The sequence below is a fragment of the Triturus cristatus genome, chromosome 4_2 (genome assembly GCF_964204655.1).
Source record: "Triturus cristatus chromosome 4_2, aTriCri1.1, whole genome shotgun sequence".
NCBI classification, from domain to species: Eukaryota; Metazoa; Chordata; class Amphibia; order Caudata; family Salamandridae; genus Triturus; species Triturus cristatus.
The window spans coordinates 514,106,605-514,122,936 of NC_140586.1; the positions used below are offsets into that span (position 1 = coordinate 514,106,605).

General features: G+C 42.7%; 1 protein-coding gene across 2 annotated transcripts in view; it reads left to right on the plus strand.

Annotated features, from left to right (window-relative positions):
• Positions 1 to 16,332, plus strand: part of LOC146834646 (calcium-activated chloride channel regulator 1-like) — a 1,200,823-nt gene that overhangs the window by 429,785 nt on the left and 754,706 nt on the right. For both annotated transcript variants that reach the window (XM_085602117.1, XM_085602118.1), the window contains exon 7: positions 12,595 to 12,819. In XM_085602117.1, coding sequence (XP_085458243.1) covers positions 12,595 to 12,819 — 225 coding nt within the window. The remainder of the gene's footprint in view (positions 1 to 12,594; positions 12,820 to 16,332) is intronic.

Sequence of the window (16,332 nt, forward strand, 5' to 3'; positions counted from 1 at the left end):
ACCACACTTGTGCAAACTCAAGATCTGATAACTACGGGAGGAATCCCACCCAACCAGGCTGGGGCAGAGGGACACAGATTGAGAAAGTGCACAGACAGGTTTTCTCTGCCACAAGCCTTTCTTTCTCACAGCACCCAGCTCCGCAGCACTTTCACTTAATTTCAAAGTTGGCAGTTGGGGCACCAGGGTGTTTGCAAGCAGTAAACAGTTGCTCGTGTGCGCGTTTATATCATGTGAATCTCGGTTTGTTCCCATTAAAGAGATTCATAAACGCCATATTAGACTTTCAGTGTGCCTCTCGGTCACATGACTGCACCCTGTCTATGCCAATGTTTAAACCCCGTCCCCCCCACCCTCCCCCAAATAACTTTTTTATGGCATTCTAGTACCTGCGGTTTTGAGTATATCTAAGGACTTAAATATTCCAAAACGTGGTTGCTAAAAGCCTTAAAATAGTGAACCTATCACAAAGAGTGGCGTAAGAGATGGGCAGAAGACTGATTAGTAAAGTAGCAAGCAATACCCCAGTCCCCTTGCACTCACTCACGCTTCATCGGAGGCTTGTTCAGGGTCCAGTACAGTCCTTCTCACACGCTCCATCCCGGAAGGGAAACCAACGGGGTCAAGTCAAGAAACCTCTAGAATTTGCATTCAACTCTGACTCCTCAGAAGGCATTTCAAAGAACTACGCCATTAGCTTGCACAGACACCAATGGCGCGCTCCGATGTGACAACCTCGGTTCCCCATTGGCTAGAACAGAGAGCGCAAGTGAGTGAAACAGCTCCATTACCTCATCTCGTTCAAGGTACGCTAGAACTGGAAGAAACACTACCACAGCGGAAATATTCACCAACAAAATAGAATGAGCTTTTTATGGTCCGTGCATTTCTAGGACTTTGTGTGCTGGATTAAAAACTGTGAGCCACTCACACCAGTTAGCCAGATGGAAGGAAATTTTAAACGGACCCGATGATTTCTCTCTCTACCCCTTTTTCCTTCAAAAACACACCTACTGCTATCGTCCCCGTAGTTTGAAAGTTGTTGAAAGGGGAGAGAGCAAGACTACTGATTTAGGCGCTGGGAAACTGAGTTCGAGCCTCGGCGTCGGCTCAACGTCACTTAATCAACCGGCGCCTTCCAAATAAATGATGAATGTGTCCTTGCATAACGGTAAATGGTGCTCGTATCAAGCGCTCCAATAACTCTACCGTTCGCGCTATATAAAAATGCAAAAAAAAAGTTTGCTCCGGGATGATAAAGGCAAACAAGACATCGGACTGCAGGCGGGATTATTATTTGTGTATACGCGTTTCTTAAATGGTGGCAATTACGACCAGTGAAGTATTACCCTGAGAGGGGGGTGAAGAGATTGGAACACAAAATCATCCCATTATATTAACTCACCCTTTTACCAAATTGAAGGGAATTTTGAACCGACCCGATGATTTCTCTCTCCACCCCTTTTTCCTTCAAAAACACGCCTACCACTGTCGTACCCGTATCTTCAAAGTTGTTTAAAGAGGAGAGTTAGACTGCTGATGTAGGCGCTGGGGAACTGATTTCGAGACTCGCCAGCGGCTCAACGTCACGTAATCACCCGGCACCTACCAAATAAGGAGTGTGTCCGTGCATAATGGTAATTGGTGCTCATATACACTTAATCTCCCGGCGCCTACCAAATAATGAGTGTGTCCGTGCATAATAGTAATTGGTGCTCGTATACACTTAATCTCCTCCCGCGCCTACCAAATAATGAATCTCCCGGCGCCTGAATGTGTCCGTGCATAACGGTAACTGGTGCTCCTATAAAGCGCCCGAGAAAGATTGCTCCAATGTGATAAAGGCAAACCATGCATCAGACTGCAGGGGGCGGGGGAGGGGGGTATGCACGAGGCACAGAAAGAAAGTAGTCTGCAGTAAAGGGGCCAATAGCTGTGGAAGGACACAAATGAAGACATGTCCATCATAAGGAGGGACTAACAAGCCTACAGCCAATCTGAAGGCAGCATTTAAGACACAAGCCAATGAAAATATTGGGTGGAGAGTGGGCAGAGCTTCCACAAAGCTTCCCCACTAATAGTGTATACTGCATGTCTCAACGAGACAGCGCAAGCGCTGCATAGGCGAGACCTAAAAACAGATTAATATATATCAGTCTGAGCATTATCATATGGACATACAATGCAAATAGTATGAAGCCAAATCTTTGAAAGCGATTCACTCTATATAACAAAAAGAAAAAGGAAACAGAACTTTGCATCAGATTGCATCAATTTGTTTAAAAAATAAGCATGAACTCCCATCTCTCCCTACTCTACCCTACTCTAAAATGGCAACCCTAAACTAACCCAAGATTAAGGTAAGAAGGATAATAAAAAGTGTCAGCCATCATAGTCCTATGTAAAAGGAGCTCCAACATGGGTCAAGTAGCATAAAGCCACAGTAACCAACGCAGAGGTCTGCACCTCAAGGTGTCCTAAATCAGAATGCTATCTATCCCTTACTACATTGCATCATAACATCAGTTGTGTCCAAAGGACATCACACAAACTGTACTCACTAAATTTCCCTATTATCAGCACACATTGGCTTCTTCACACCACCTTGCTATTCCCATAAACCGTTGCTTCAGTCTTCCTTGGTCTTGTCTCCTTTTCCAATGAGAACTCGCCTCCCATCTTGTAATAGCACTCTTCGTATCGGTTGCCTCTTCACATGCCTCACTATTTACTAAGAACAAAGACTGTCTCTGCTAACAAAATCTTGTTCACCCGCAGTGGGAACACAAAATACAAGCAAAATTTCTACTGCAAAAAAAAATATGAATTCAAATGTTAAACTGAAATGTAAGCTTGAATCCAAATGTATCTCAGGGCCACAAATTAGGCTAAATTAACAAGTGCACAGGTTACATTTATGTGCACTCTTCTACTTACAAATAAATCAAAGTTTCTCAACGTGTAGCTTTAGAATTAATACAGTGGTTACATAATTATTCAGCTAGAGCATCTAAGCATGTGGCTCAATTTAGTAAACACACCACTATTTCACTTATCTGTGAACACGCTCACAAACATTTTCATGAAGAGTCACAATTCTATCAGTTACGTCTCGAAACACATATATTGGATTAGTTTGCAGGGATATCCTTATATAGGCAATACCCCTACTTCTATTAATGACAGACACACAGAATATATGTGAATGCAGACTGCATTTGGATATGATGCGCTCCTAACACATCTCTCGAGGTGGAGTTGATTGTACCTTCTCCACTGTTATAAACAACATGAGAGCAGAATCTGGATTGGTTCGAAAAGCTGGCCTGTAGTCCCACATACATGAAGCTGCGCAGGGGCAGGAGTATTGCAGAACATGACCAATCACTGTGTGGCTTTATTCTGAAGATAAACAATGATTGGCTTTTTGTCTGACAGTCTCTCTGGTAGCATGCTTCTTCCTTTGTCGCTGCACAGAAGAACATTTTGTACGTGAGGGAATGAAGGTGAAAGCACTGCTACTGATACACCTGACTCTCTGGCCGCATTATGCAAAGGGCAGGCTCAATGAGGGATTCAGAGCTAATGTAAACACTAGGGGCCTCATGTAGGTAGCCAAATACCGGTCGGTAACGGCCGATTTTCGGTAATTATACCGTTACCGACCGGTATTTTGGCTTTTGAGATGTAGGGGGAGAATTTCTGTATTCGGAATTTACCGAATCTGTAAAATTACCGAATCGGTAAAATTACCGATTCGGTAATTTTACCGATTCGGTAAATTCCGAATACAGAAATGAGATGTAGGGGGACTGTGTGGTGTGTGTGGGGATTCGTTATTTACCACCAACTAATAGTTGGTGGTAAATGACGAATATGTGTGTAGATGCAATATTTTGCCCGTAGATGTGTGCAATGTGGCAGACACACATGCCCTCAGGGCATGTATGTGTGCCACATGTGCACACATGGCCGAATCAGGGGTGCAACAGGGTGTCAATGTGACACCCTGCCACCCTTGCATGTGCTCCCCCATTACCGAATCGGTATTTACCGATTCGGTAATGAGGCATACCTTCCCATCAATGGGAAGGTATGCCTCATTACCGAATCGGTAAATACCGATTCGATAATTACCGAATTTTTCCGAATCGGTAATATTTACCGACCAATTACCTACATAGCATTTACCACTTCATAAATACCGAATCGGTATGATTCGGTATTTATGAAGTGGTAAATGCCAGCCCACCTACATAAGGCCCTAGGTGAGGCGTAGAGCCATTGTGAGTGGTGGCAGGAGGGTGAAGAGAAAGCATTGAGCTGGCAGGGATATGAAGAAGAGAGACAATTTTTCTGGGAGAGAAATAATATATATTGCCCTGAAAATCCGTGACTCAGGCATGCTCCAACCATGCCTGTTTATCAAGAGGCATCCCCTTATCCAGTCGTCCAAAATATGATTTCAGTTAACTTTTGTAGAAAGGCATTATGTATAGTGAGGTTACATCCCGTTTCTGACTAAACACCTTCTCTGATGTGAACTGCTGGGTAGAATTAACGCAATTGAATTAAACAGTTGAATGTATATGGCGAATCTTAAAAGAGAAAATAGTTGTTAAATTCCTACTATTTATGTTATTGAGACGAAAACCTAGAAATGTATTTAAATCTTTCCTCAGTGGAGAAATAGCCATGCGGTATGCTGCCCTTGTCACTGATCGACATGTGAGTTAATATTCACATGTTTAAATAGTTCTTAAATCACACCTTTAATCAGTTTTCTAAGCGCTTCCAGCAGAGAAAGAAATTAAGGCACATAGGGCCTCATGTAGGTAGCCAAATACCGGTCGGTAACGGCCGATTTTCGGTAAATATGCCGTTACCGACCGGTATTCAGACAAGTGAGATGTAGGAGTCCAAAAACCACTTTTCGGTAAATATGAGGCGGTAAATACCGATTCATATTTACCGAATTCCAAAATACCGAATCAGAGTTACCGAATACATAATTAACGAATCGGTAAATATGAAGTGGTAAATATGAAGTGGTAAAAATGAAAATGACATGTAGGAGCACTCGGTAATTAAGAAATCCAGGAAAATCGGTAAATTAGAGTCGGTAATTAACACGGATTGAAAGCAGGTGGTAACCATCAACAGTGCAGATAAGCAATCCCAAAATGCAACAGCGTGGACAACATGCCCGCTATGTACGTCATTGCAAGGCGCCTACATCTACAGGCAGCAGGACTGAGGGTTTGGCGACGGGAGGAACGCATCTACAGACAGCGCATCACACTATTCCAGCTGACTGATGCAGAGATACATGAGAGGTACAGGCTACACCCCGAAACCATCATGGCCTTAATCAGGGACCTGCACCCACTCCTGGACCAGCCAATAAGAAGGGCGCACGCCATACCCCCACATGTGCAGGTGCTCTGCAGCCCACATCTGTTGGCATCCGGCAGTTATCAGGTGGTGACAGCTGCGGTGGGTGGTGTATCCCAGAGTTGCCTGTCCCGTTCCTTCAGGAATTTCCTGGATGCCATGATGCAGAGAATGCACCACTACATCAGCTTCCACAACACACAGGCTGCACTGCAGTAAACAAAAACAGACATTTCTCACATGGCACAGTTCCCCCATTCCATTGGCTGCATTGATGGTACACACATCCCAATCTGTCCACCAGCTGACACAGAGCACATCTACAGGATCAGGAAGTCCACCCACTCCATCAATGTGCATACCGAATTGAATGATTTTGTGAATGGTCCTGTGGGTGGCACAACCAAAAGGTGGGCGTATGCTATTTACAACGAAGTCTGCAAGTTGTCGCACAGTGAGGCGGCTTCCAGATTGAGAGCTATTGACCAAGCAAACATGGAGAAGGCTTTAGCCGTTATAGATAATAGCTTTAGCACTCTCTCTTCTAGGATTCATACATGAGACAATAGGCACATGCAAGTACACGGTGCATGCAATGTACAAGCCCCGAATTTGGCGTGCGTCCTACGAGGTATCCCAGTGCCTGTGATTACACCTCCTTTCTCTCTGCTTGCAAACGGTATTTATATAATGTTGAATAATGAAGCTTGCTGCGGGATGTGAGTGGGAATCCCGTACATAACTGTCTCGCATAAAGTTGTCTGCTGCAATACTGTTCTTCTTCCACCCCCGCATGTGCGGCTGGATGTTTCCATCTGGCCTTCGATTCCAACCTTGAAAGCAGAGTTCAACAAGTTGAGCAGAATAGAGCGCTATTGTCCCACAAAGAGGTGCCTTTGACTTCCTCTCGTGAAACATTTGTCCTTCACGTTGCTAATACGCGCACTGAGGTACAGGCGCCTCTGAATACTGACCTCCCCCTGCATTTCGGCTCTTTGATCCAAACTATTTTCAATGCCTCGTCCACGACCGGCCTGGCTCATTTTTTTACACATGTGGGCTCGGGTCTCGTGACCTCTTTCCAACCTATTTTTGGTGTAATTCCGGCATTTGTTCATTCACTGTTCTCGAGCATCTTTGGAGGTGTCCCGCTGCTCCTGGCGCTAGTGGCAGGTGTGCTGCTTTTCCTTTTCATACTCCGGAATGGCTGCTCCTTCTGTGCCACACGAGCACCTGTCCCGTCTGCATCTTCTTCGTGATCGGATGCTTGACTTTTATGGTACTCTGCCATTGGCGACTTTGAGCCTGGCTTATGGATTATCCTTCAGGTATTCCTACTTCACCTGCGTACAACCTGTATTACACTGCCTGGATTGTCCCTTTGAATGGCCTCTGGATTTGTGCTTGACCAACATGGTGTCTCCGGTGCCGGATTTCGATCGACTGATGAGGCCCTTAGTGTCTCACGAGTTGTCCTGTTCTGGTGTCCGGATCATGGCGTGTGGTGCGGCGCATGGTATCCTGGGTAATTGGGACATCTCAGCGGCAGCCTACGACTTCTTGTCCATGAGCTATTTGGAGGAACATTCCGGGTGCCCTCTGATTGTGCTAGAGGCTCCGTTGGTTGGAGAACACGTATGTTCCTTTTCTTTACTTAATTGGATGGCTGAGACTTTTAGTGGCCCTGCAAACGATTTTTTTGTTGGAAGCCGTGGCCACATATGCTGCCTATACATTCATGGATTAACTGGATTGTCGTCCATTGCGCCTGTGCTACTGGACAGCACCCTGGCGCAACATTTATTTCTTTTATTTCTCTTTTTTCTCTTCCTGATGGTCGGCTTGAGTTTTTTACTATACTTGCATTGTGTTTTTTGGAATTTTATGCTGCAATTAATTGGACTTTAGGACTTTGGCGCTGCATTGGTTACGCCTTGTTCTGCTCTGACGAAACTGAACTCTGCGTTCTCTCTTTTCTTGCCTATTAAATATTGCTTCGCTCAAGGGGGCGTGTAGTGAGTTCTCCCTGAATACGTACATACATTGTTCAGTTAGCATAACCACGTTGAATGTTATGTAGCCATCTTTTTGTCTTTGCACACGACACTGCGTTTACATGTTCTTTCTTGAATAAACTGCTGACTCGAGACTTCCTTCAGACGAGTGCATTCTGTTGTTCCCATCCCAAGCTCTGCGCAGCGACCTTGGTCTGTACATGCTGTGACACACAGTCTGGAATTTTACACAATGCATGTTTTCCACTCTAGGTTGTTCGACCCACTATTTAGCCATGACACACGCGCAGCTGCAAATACCTGACAGTTGGTGCTTTTCATATCACAGACATCATGTTTATTATTCAGACCGAAGACGAGCCTTCCTGCGAGACGGCTCCTGATGCTCCTGTGATGTGATTTCACTGAGCTGATTTTTGAGGTATGGGGTCCCCTATTCAAGCCTAAGAGACCTTCTATTCTAACATAATTATGATATTAGCTACTTAGTTAAGGGAAGGTGGTAGTATCCTCGGTATTTTCCGAATCGCTAAATACCACCTCGGTATTTTCCGATTCGGTAAATACCACCTCGGTATTTACCGATTCGGTGAATTCCGATTCGTGATTACCGAATGTTACCGAATCGGTAACTGTTACCGAATTTTTACCTACATATAACTTAACGATTCTAATTGAACGATTCGGTACGGCTCGGTATTTAAGCAACGGTAAAATTTATTTACCTACATGAGGCCCATAGTCGCACAATGCGCCGAGTTGCAGAGCCAACCTTTCATGCATAAACACAGCTAAACACGTTATTTACAGAGTTCTGAAAGTGCCAGGTAGTTTACGGATTTCCTAATGTAACTTTCATGGTATGGTGATTGGGTGAGATCTGTCCTTTTCATCTGCTACAACTTTCTGCGGCTGCAATATTTTGAACATAAAATAGAGCTGTTTGGTTTTGGTTAGATTTAAAATTTCTATTCAATGCTGTAAATGCTGGCCTTTGACTTTTCATGTGACCCAGAGTTGCAGGCTACAGTTATGTTATAAATTTATTCTTAAGGACCAATAGATTCCTTTTAGTTTTTTTTAAGGCTAAACTCAGCCTTAACTTTTCTTAGGTTCTCTCTGCTGAATAATAGATTTGTTAAATAGTTAGCAGGCTCTTTAAATACAATACTTATAAACATACCAAAGTTCTAGTTTAGTTGGTGAACATATGTTCAGGATTCCAACATGGGTTCATTAAGTTGATGCAAATCTCACTGCTATCAGCCGTTATTAAAGTGTAGACTGCAACTAAGGTGGAGTGTTTGCCTGCAGTTTCGTTGAATCTTTAATAGGTAGAGATCTAAAATGAGCAAGCACTCTGATTTCAAAAGCTATGCCAAAATTAAAATAAATATAGCAGCACCGCAGATCAACATTTTCCAAGGTGGTGGGATGCATACATCCCTCTTCAGAATTAATTCTGTAAAGTGTAACCTCCTGTGCACTCAATTTTATTTACAGGTTGTCTTTTTTAGCTGAACTGCAACAGTTTAATAAGGTTCAGTTAAGCTGACAGATGAAGTTAGTTACTTTAGTTACCCTCCAAAAAGGCATGCAGAAAGACCTGGGAGACATAGATGACGATCACTGTGCGGAGGCTCTGGAGTCTCCCTGTTGGTGCCATAATCTCCTCTTGCCTGCGTATCATCCAATGTAAATATCTTCACAGAGCATACTTTACTAGACACCTGCTGTGGTCTATAGGACTTATTATTTCCCACAGATGCCTGCAATGTGAGTAGGAGGATGGTATGTTCTTACATACAGTATGGGGCTGCAGGGTTCTGGCCTGATTTTGGAGAGGGGTTGTGTCTTGCTTGGCCGGCGTTCTCGCGCGGGAGATTCCACTGACCCCAAACTACTCCTGCTACATAGCACTGAGGGGATAAGCGGTAACAGATTCAAGCATCACTTGTTATTTCTTGGTCTTACCCTTGCAAAACAGGATATTGCCCGAAAATGGAAAGCCGCTAGCCCATCTTAGGTAGGCATCTGGAAGAAAGGTATGGACTTCTGTATGGTTCTCTAGGTCATAGTGTTTCAGGCGAGGGGTGTTCACAGAAGCATCCCAAAATATGGTAGTGGTGGGCTGACTATCGTGGATTGATCCTAGAGCCTGTATACTTTGCAGACCTGCAACTGGAAGCTGGAATTCAACAATATGGTTGATACGTATGCACGAACAGCCATGCTTCATAAAATATGCATATGTCAGAATATGGGCAGTTGTCTGGGTGGGCACCGAAGGATTACTATGTACATGTATATGTCTAATTGCTGTTTTCTTTTCTCTTATTCTTATTATTCCTTGGTTTTCTTGCTGGGAATATTGTTGTGCTATTTCCTTGGCAATTTATTGTATCCACGTTTGGTCCTTCGGACCCTTTTTCTTGGCAAAAATCCAATAAAATCTGTTCTGAAAAAAAAAATACTGAAAACCTTTATCAAAATTCCACTGACATTGGTTGATTGTAATGCACACCCAATACACGGCATGTACAAGTATTCATACATTTTATTAATCATTAACAGTTATTAGGTTCTCCCCTACCCCTTAGGAACAATTATAGTGGCTCAGGCTTAATCATTACCCCATATTTAGCTCGCAGTGCTCTGATAAACTCAATGTGTAACTACTTCATGCAAATAAATCCAAACATTTTCAGCTGTGATCTGCCAAATATCACATCAACTAAAAAAGATTTGTTTGCCTACGCCTTAAGCTGAGGTACTTTTCCCTAACCATATTATTTAAAGTGAGTACTTTTGTACTGTGCTGTGATAACACTGAATTTATCATCTATACCTTTACTAAATCTACTATACTAAGAGACTAACTTGTTGATTGTGATGACTTTTTCGTAAATAGTGTATGAAATTTTGCTTTTGCAAAGAAATTAGTTAAGTTTGATATATGCATTATTTTATGAAACGTTGACAATCAATGGTCCATTCACTCTCTTTTTAATATCAATGGGATGTTTGTACTTAATCTGAGTGTTAGACCTGCCAGCCATAGGGTGGCGTTCCCCCAAACTCTTGGCCTTCAAGCCTCCTATTTTTCTGAATTTATTTTGTTGACCCTAGGACTCTGCGCACTTTACCACTGCTACCCAGTGCTAAAACGCTTGGGCTCACTCCCCCAAAAAATGGTACAATTGGTGTACACCTGATTGGCATATTTAATTTACCTATAAGACCCTGGTAAAGTGGTATAACATATACTTAAGGCCTGTAATTTCTACTAGTGGGCCTGCAGCACCTATTCTGCCATTCACTTAAGTAGTGAGGCCTACCACTCTCATAGGATAACATTGGGTTAGCCTATTACTTTTAATAAGTCCTTACTTTTGATTAGGAGTAGGTAGGAAAGTCCTGTTTGGTGTCTGAGTAATTGTAATTTAAAATCCTCTTTTATAGTAAAGTTGGATTTTAAGTCATAATTCTAAAAATTCCACTTTTAGGAAGTTGGCACTTTTGTGCCCTATCCATTTGGTGCCTTCAGTCTGTTTCTGGGTCACATGACTATGTGTGAGTGGCAGTTGGCCATTGTATATTTCTGCCAGACTGCCACACAATAGGGGATTATGTGTGCCTGGATGAGCCATCTCAGGATGGATGGGGGAGGAGCTATGCACAGCTCCACTTGCACTTCATTAGCCTCTACCCTGCTCTTACACAAAGGACTTCAAACTAGCCTACTGTGCCTCCAGACAGATTGGGACCAGGGCAGGGAAGCAGGAAATTTGACACATCTGAAGGGGGAAACACCAGAAGCTTCTCCCACTTTAAACTGGGCACCAGGTATACAAAGGAAATCCTCAGACCCATTCTTCAGTACAGTCCTGGACCTGTAGATACTACAGAAGAAGGATGCCCTGCTGCCTTGCTGCTTGAGGCTCACTCTGCTTGCTGAGAAGGGAGTTGACTGACCTCCGTTCTGAGCTACAGGGACGTTACAACCTCTAGAGGGCTCTCTGCAAATGCCCAGCTGAACCTGAAAATGGACCTATCTGAGACCTGCTGGCCTCTTCTAGAGTGAGTTTCTGATTCCCAAGATGTGTGTCCCAGGCCAAGATCCTTGACTCTAGGTGTGACATCAGTTGAGTTCCTCCTTGATGAAAATGAGAAATCCTGAAGTTGTGGTCTTCTTGTGACTGCAAATGGGCCAGTTCGCACCAAGGTTTTGGTACTCGCGCTGACCGCTAAAGCAAAGCTCCTGTGATCCTGACTCTTTGGGCTACAGCGACAACCCGTAACATGAGATCTGCACTTCGTGCTATAGCATTGACAGCCAGTGGTAACCGCCAATGCGTATCTCCAGCAACGACTGTCCGCAATGCCCAACAGGATCTTCACGCTACAGTGATGACGCCAGCAACACCCGGCCTGCTCTTCACACTACAGCGACGACCATTTATGATGCTCTTGGTGCTCCTCGTGGCCTTCGCCGCAAAGGCAACTGTTCATGCTGGACATTAGAATTTAATATTTTCAGCAGGACTAATCTGGTCCCTGTATCAGGTCCACGTACCATCGTGCACTGTTAGCCTGAACTCAAATCTTTGAAATTACATATCTCCAATTCTACTGATTGGATTTTTGTGGTTTTAGTGTCAAATAATGTATTAAATGTTGTTCTATTTTACTAAATCATTGTGGGATTTTTCTCTTGTTGTGTTTTCACTGCATTAATAGTTGTGGCTGCATAAAGCTCCCAGAGTCTAAGCATAGGTTAATTTTGTGACTTTTGTGGTTCACCCTGACATGGAATGTGGCTGTTTCTTGAGAAGGTTTTCACCCCCTCAACCAGCAACCTAATTTCTCACAATGACCTTATGATTATTCACATATTTCACTGATACTTTCACCATGTTTGTTATAGGAAAGATGGGGAGGGAAGTGGTAGGTCAAAAAGCATTGAATGTATTTAACTGGTCTCTTTCTCTGATCCTTTAACCATAAACATTGGGGTTTCATTTAAACTGTAATGCAATGTTTTAATGTGTAGATTTACACTCACCACAAAATCCTAATATGCTTCTCCAGCATGACATAGATTTTCACAATTTTTCTTTTCAATGTTCTGCTTCCTATGACGCATTGTGACATTCATATGTTTACCTTTGATCTTTCTCTGAAGTATGATCGCATCAACCGACTGTACCAAGCCGCAGAGGTGTTCCTGCTGCAGATTATTGAAGATGGTTCATCTGTTGGCATAGTCATATTTAGTTCAGCTGCATCCATTCAATCTGAACTACGTCAAATAGTAAATGATAATGTCAGGAAGACTTTGGTGTCATATCTTCCAAAAAGAGCCTCTGGAGGTACAAACATATGTGCAGGAATACGGAAAGGATTTGAGGTAAAAATATTACGCATCCTCCCTTTGTGTGGTAAAACTTATTTTCTCACTTTTATCTGTATTATGCCATGTAAGTATTGTTTGCTTTCAAAGTGTGCTTGATATTTTTAAATACAAACAGCAAGAGAAGAGAAGAAATAGAATAGCAAGTGCCTGAAAAAGAACATGAATGCACACAATGATGCAACATTGATAAAGGAAAACAATTCTGTCAAATATCTCTACCTGATCTGGTCTTACATCCTTCTTAAGATTGCAAGTTTATAAACATTTACAACCCCATTGCCAAACAACATACAGACAATATTTGCTGAGCGAAAAACAGATTTTGTAGACAGTTGCGGATACTGGACTCTATCTGATGTCTCATAAATGTTTGTGTTCAGTGGTGGCTCGCAGAGGTAACGCTGTGGCGCAGTGAGGCGGAGCAGGGGCGGGGCTGAGTGAGGATGATGTGGAGTCCTACATACGATGGCAAAGGTGAATGTAAATAAATAAATAAATATCTGCCGTCGTATGTCAGACTCCACTACCCCCCACCCAGCCCCGCCCTGCCTCACTGCCTCACCGCCCACCCTGCATTACCTTTGCGAGCGGCCACCGCTTGTGTTAGCCTCAGTTTAGCCCCGTTGTGGACACAGTTCATAAAGGTGTTGTACACGTAAATCGAATTTAGGTGCAAACAAACACCATCATTTATGAGTGCAGTTCTTCCCGTTAATTTACAAAACATGATTTTGTGCAAATGGATTTACTCCCACGTATGTCCTCATTACAATTTGTATCCCATAATACCACATCCAGTATTTCTGATTCAAGTCGATAAATTGGGTGCGTGATCTGCAACTGTAACCATGACCAGCAGAACCGGATTTACTGGGCTCACACTGCACAAGCTTTTTTGGAGTCAGAATTACTGCACAGTAGTTCTGTGTGTGATATTACCATCCTGGGATTAATAAATGCCTAAATCCCCTCATAACCACAAATATAACATTCATGAAATAACATCGTAAGAGGCAGATGGAATGCCAACTCATAGGCATAGCAACACTGCTACTGCAGAGGAGGTAGCAAAGTTGGAAGCTAAGGTAATAGGGAAACCCTGTATATAAAACAAGTGACATTATCATAAAAATTAGACAAGACATCATCAACAAGCTGAATGTGGTGTCCAGCAATGAGCACACTGTGGCAGATTATAAAAAACGTTACCAATACTTTAACACACTGTCAAGAGAGCTACAATACGTGGGAAGAGCAGATGCATGGTATTATTGGCCATACAAGCAACTGCAGTGTCTTGCAAGTTAGCAATGACAGTCACAAGCATCTCTAGTGTCTTGGAAATTAGCAATGATGGAAACCGTTTGCCCTGATGGACTCAGTAGAGCTGTGATGTAAGTGTTAGAGGGGAATGCACTGAAGGCTGATTTAGAATGTTGGGTTATACTAAGCTCCGTGTGTGGCATAGTAATTGGTGAGTATCCGGGCTGGGGAGGACGCTATAGCAATGAGGGCACGGAGTTAAAAAGACAAGTGAAAAACACGAAGACAAAGATGAGAGCTTCATTTGTTTTACCTTCTGCAAATTGGCCACACAGTTATAGATTGCTGCAGTCCTTGGGTGTTCTATTTCTAGTGTGCTGTTGTTCTAACAAATGGGATTTCCAAATTCAATCAACAGGAATATTTGTGACTGGATGAAGTGACATCTTACCTGGGGATATCACTTTCCAAGTATGTAGTCAGGCCCCATGGAAAAATCATTATCTGATGAAAAACCTTATGCTTTGGTTCATCCAACGGAATTTTATGGAAAACATAATTTGTTTCCATATACTTGTGGTGTATTAAATTGGAAATAAACGACGAGTATAATTAAAGAATTCACATGCAATGTGCCCAAAAAGTTAATTCAAGAGCAAAAAATACATGAGTAACACCACAGAGCACAGTCAAAGAAAAATCTACACGCTTTGCACTCATTGATGTATGGGCACGTCTAACATGTACCATTGTTCAAACCTTTATCATGTGACCCATTTCTAACATGTTAATGTGATAGTTGTAAAGGATCAATGCTTCTTACACTCTTAACATGATGGGGGAAAACATTGGGCCAGCAGGCAAATAATAGGCATATCACTGCACAAAGAGGTATGTATGATTAATTATATTGAGTAATAAACTAGATCATATTATGATGGGTTTACTGCAAGATTCTTCCATTGAAGAAGCTGTACATTTCAACATTGGTCTATGAAGATCTCACTGTTGTTGTGTGATGAGAGTTTGAAATCCCATACCAGTGAGAAAATGTAACCCTATTACATTTCTTAGCCCTATTACATTTCAGGTCACACTTCAGAGAATGATGGGGAAGAATTCTTAACTAGCTTTGGACCACCACCACAAAAGCAGTGAAGGAAAGATACTGCACAAACATCCATTTTGCACCATCAAAACGTTTGAGATTCCCAATGACACTGGTGCTGGAAGTACTACAATTATTTCACCTGCAGTCACAACTAAACCTGTAAACCCAGCAACAACCTATTCCATAAATCTCAGCCTGCCTGTCAGGGACCAGTCATAAACGTAGCAATATCAATTAAATAATTCACTGTAACAACATTCACCAGTGTACTATAGACTAGCTTGGATACTTATCACTGATGGTCTAATATCAAGCACATCCACAATCATCACAATGACTGCACTTGACACATAACTGAGGGACATATGTGTAGGAAGAATCACTGGCAGAGGAGCAGCATCGCCCAATGTATGTGTCCAGTGCTGATGTGAGTACTGGGCCACTGATGGCAGTGACCATTCTGGGAGGGGGGACTGCTTCATATCCACTACAAAGAAACAAACTTTCTAGACACCCTTTTGAGAATGTATGCAAACCCTAGCAGACATACACATGTCATGACATGCACTATCTTACAGTGCCTGTGGTGGAGTTTCTGAATGGTGGAGTACCATCTCATGGGGCATCAGTGAGCTAGTACAGATCTGAGGGTATGATTATAGGTCTGCCATTAATAACAGGATCTAGCAACTCTCATACAAAGATCTGCCTAAGGGCATCATACACTGTTTTTTGTTAGAAGGATGTGCAAATAAAAGAGCTATTCGACACCTCACCATCGACATCAGTGACTTTACCAAGAATGTTGCAGAAAGCCATGTTGCAATGATGTTGGTAGTGTAGCGTCCTCCCCAGACTGGGCACCTGCCAATGAATATGCCATACACAGAGAGTAGTAAAAGTAGTATAACACGTCTTCATTCATCAACATGTAACTGCAAACTCAACATTCTAAACCTGCAATCACTTCACTACATTCTAACACGTACGTCATAGCTGTACGGAATCCATCAGGAGCCAAAAGGTTTCTGTCATTGCTAACTCCCACAAAACCACATCTCCCCCTTTGTTGGATAACATTTTGATTTTTTTTTACCAACATATATACAATCATGGCTCTTCAACGATTCTTC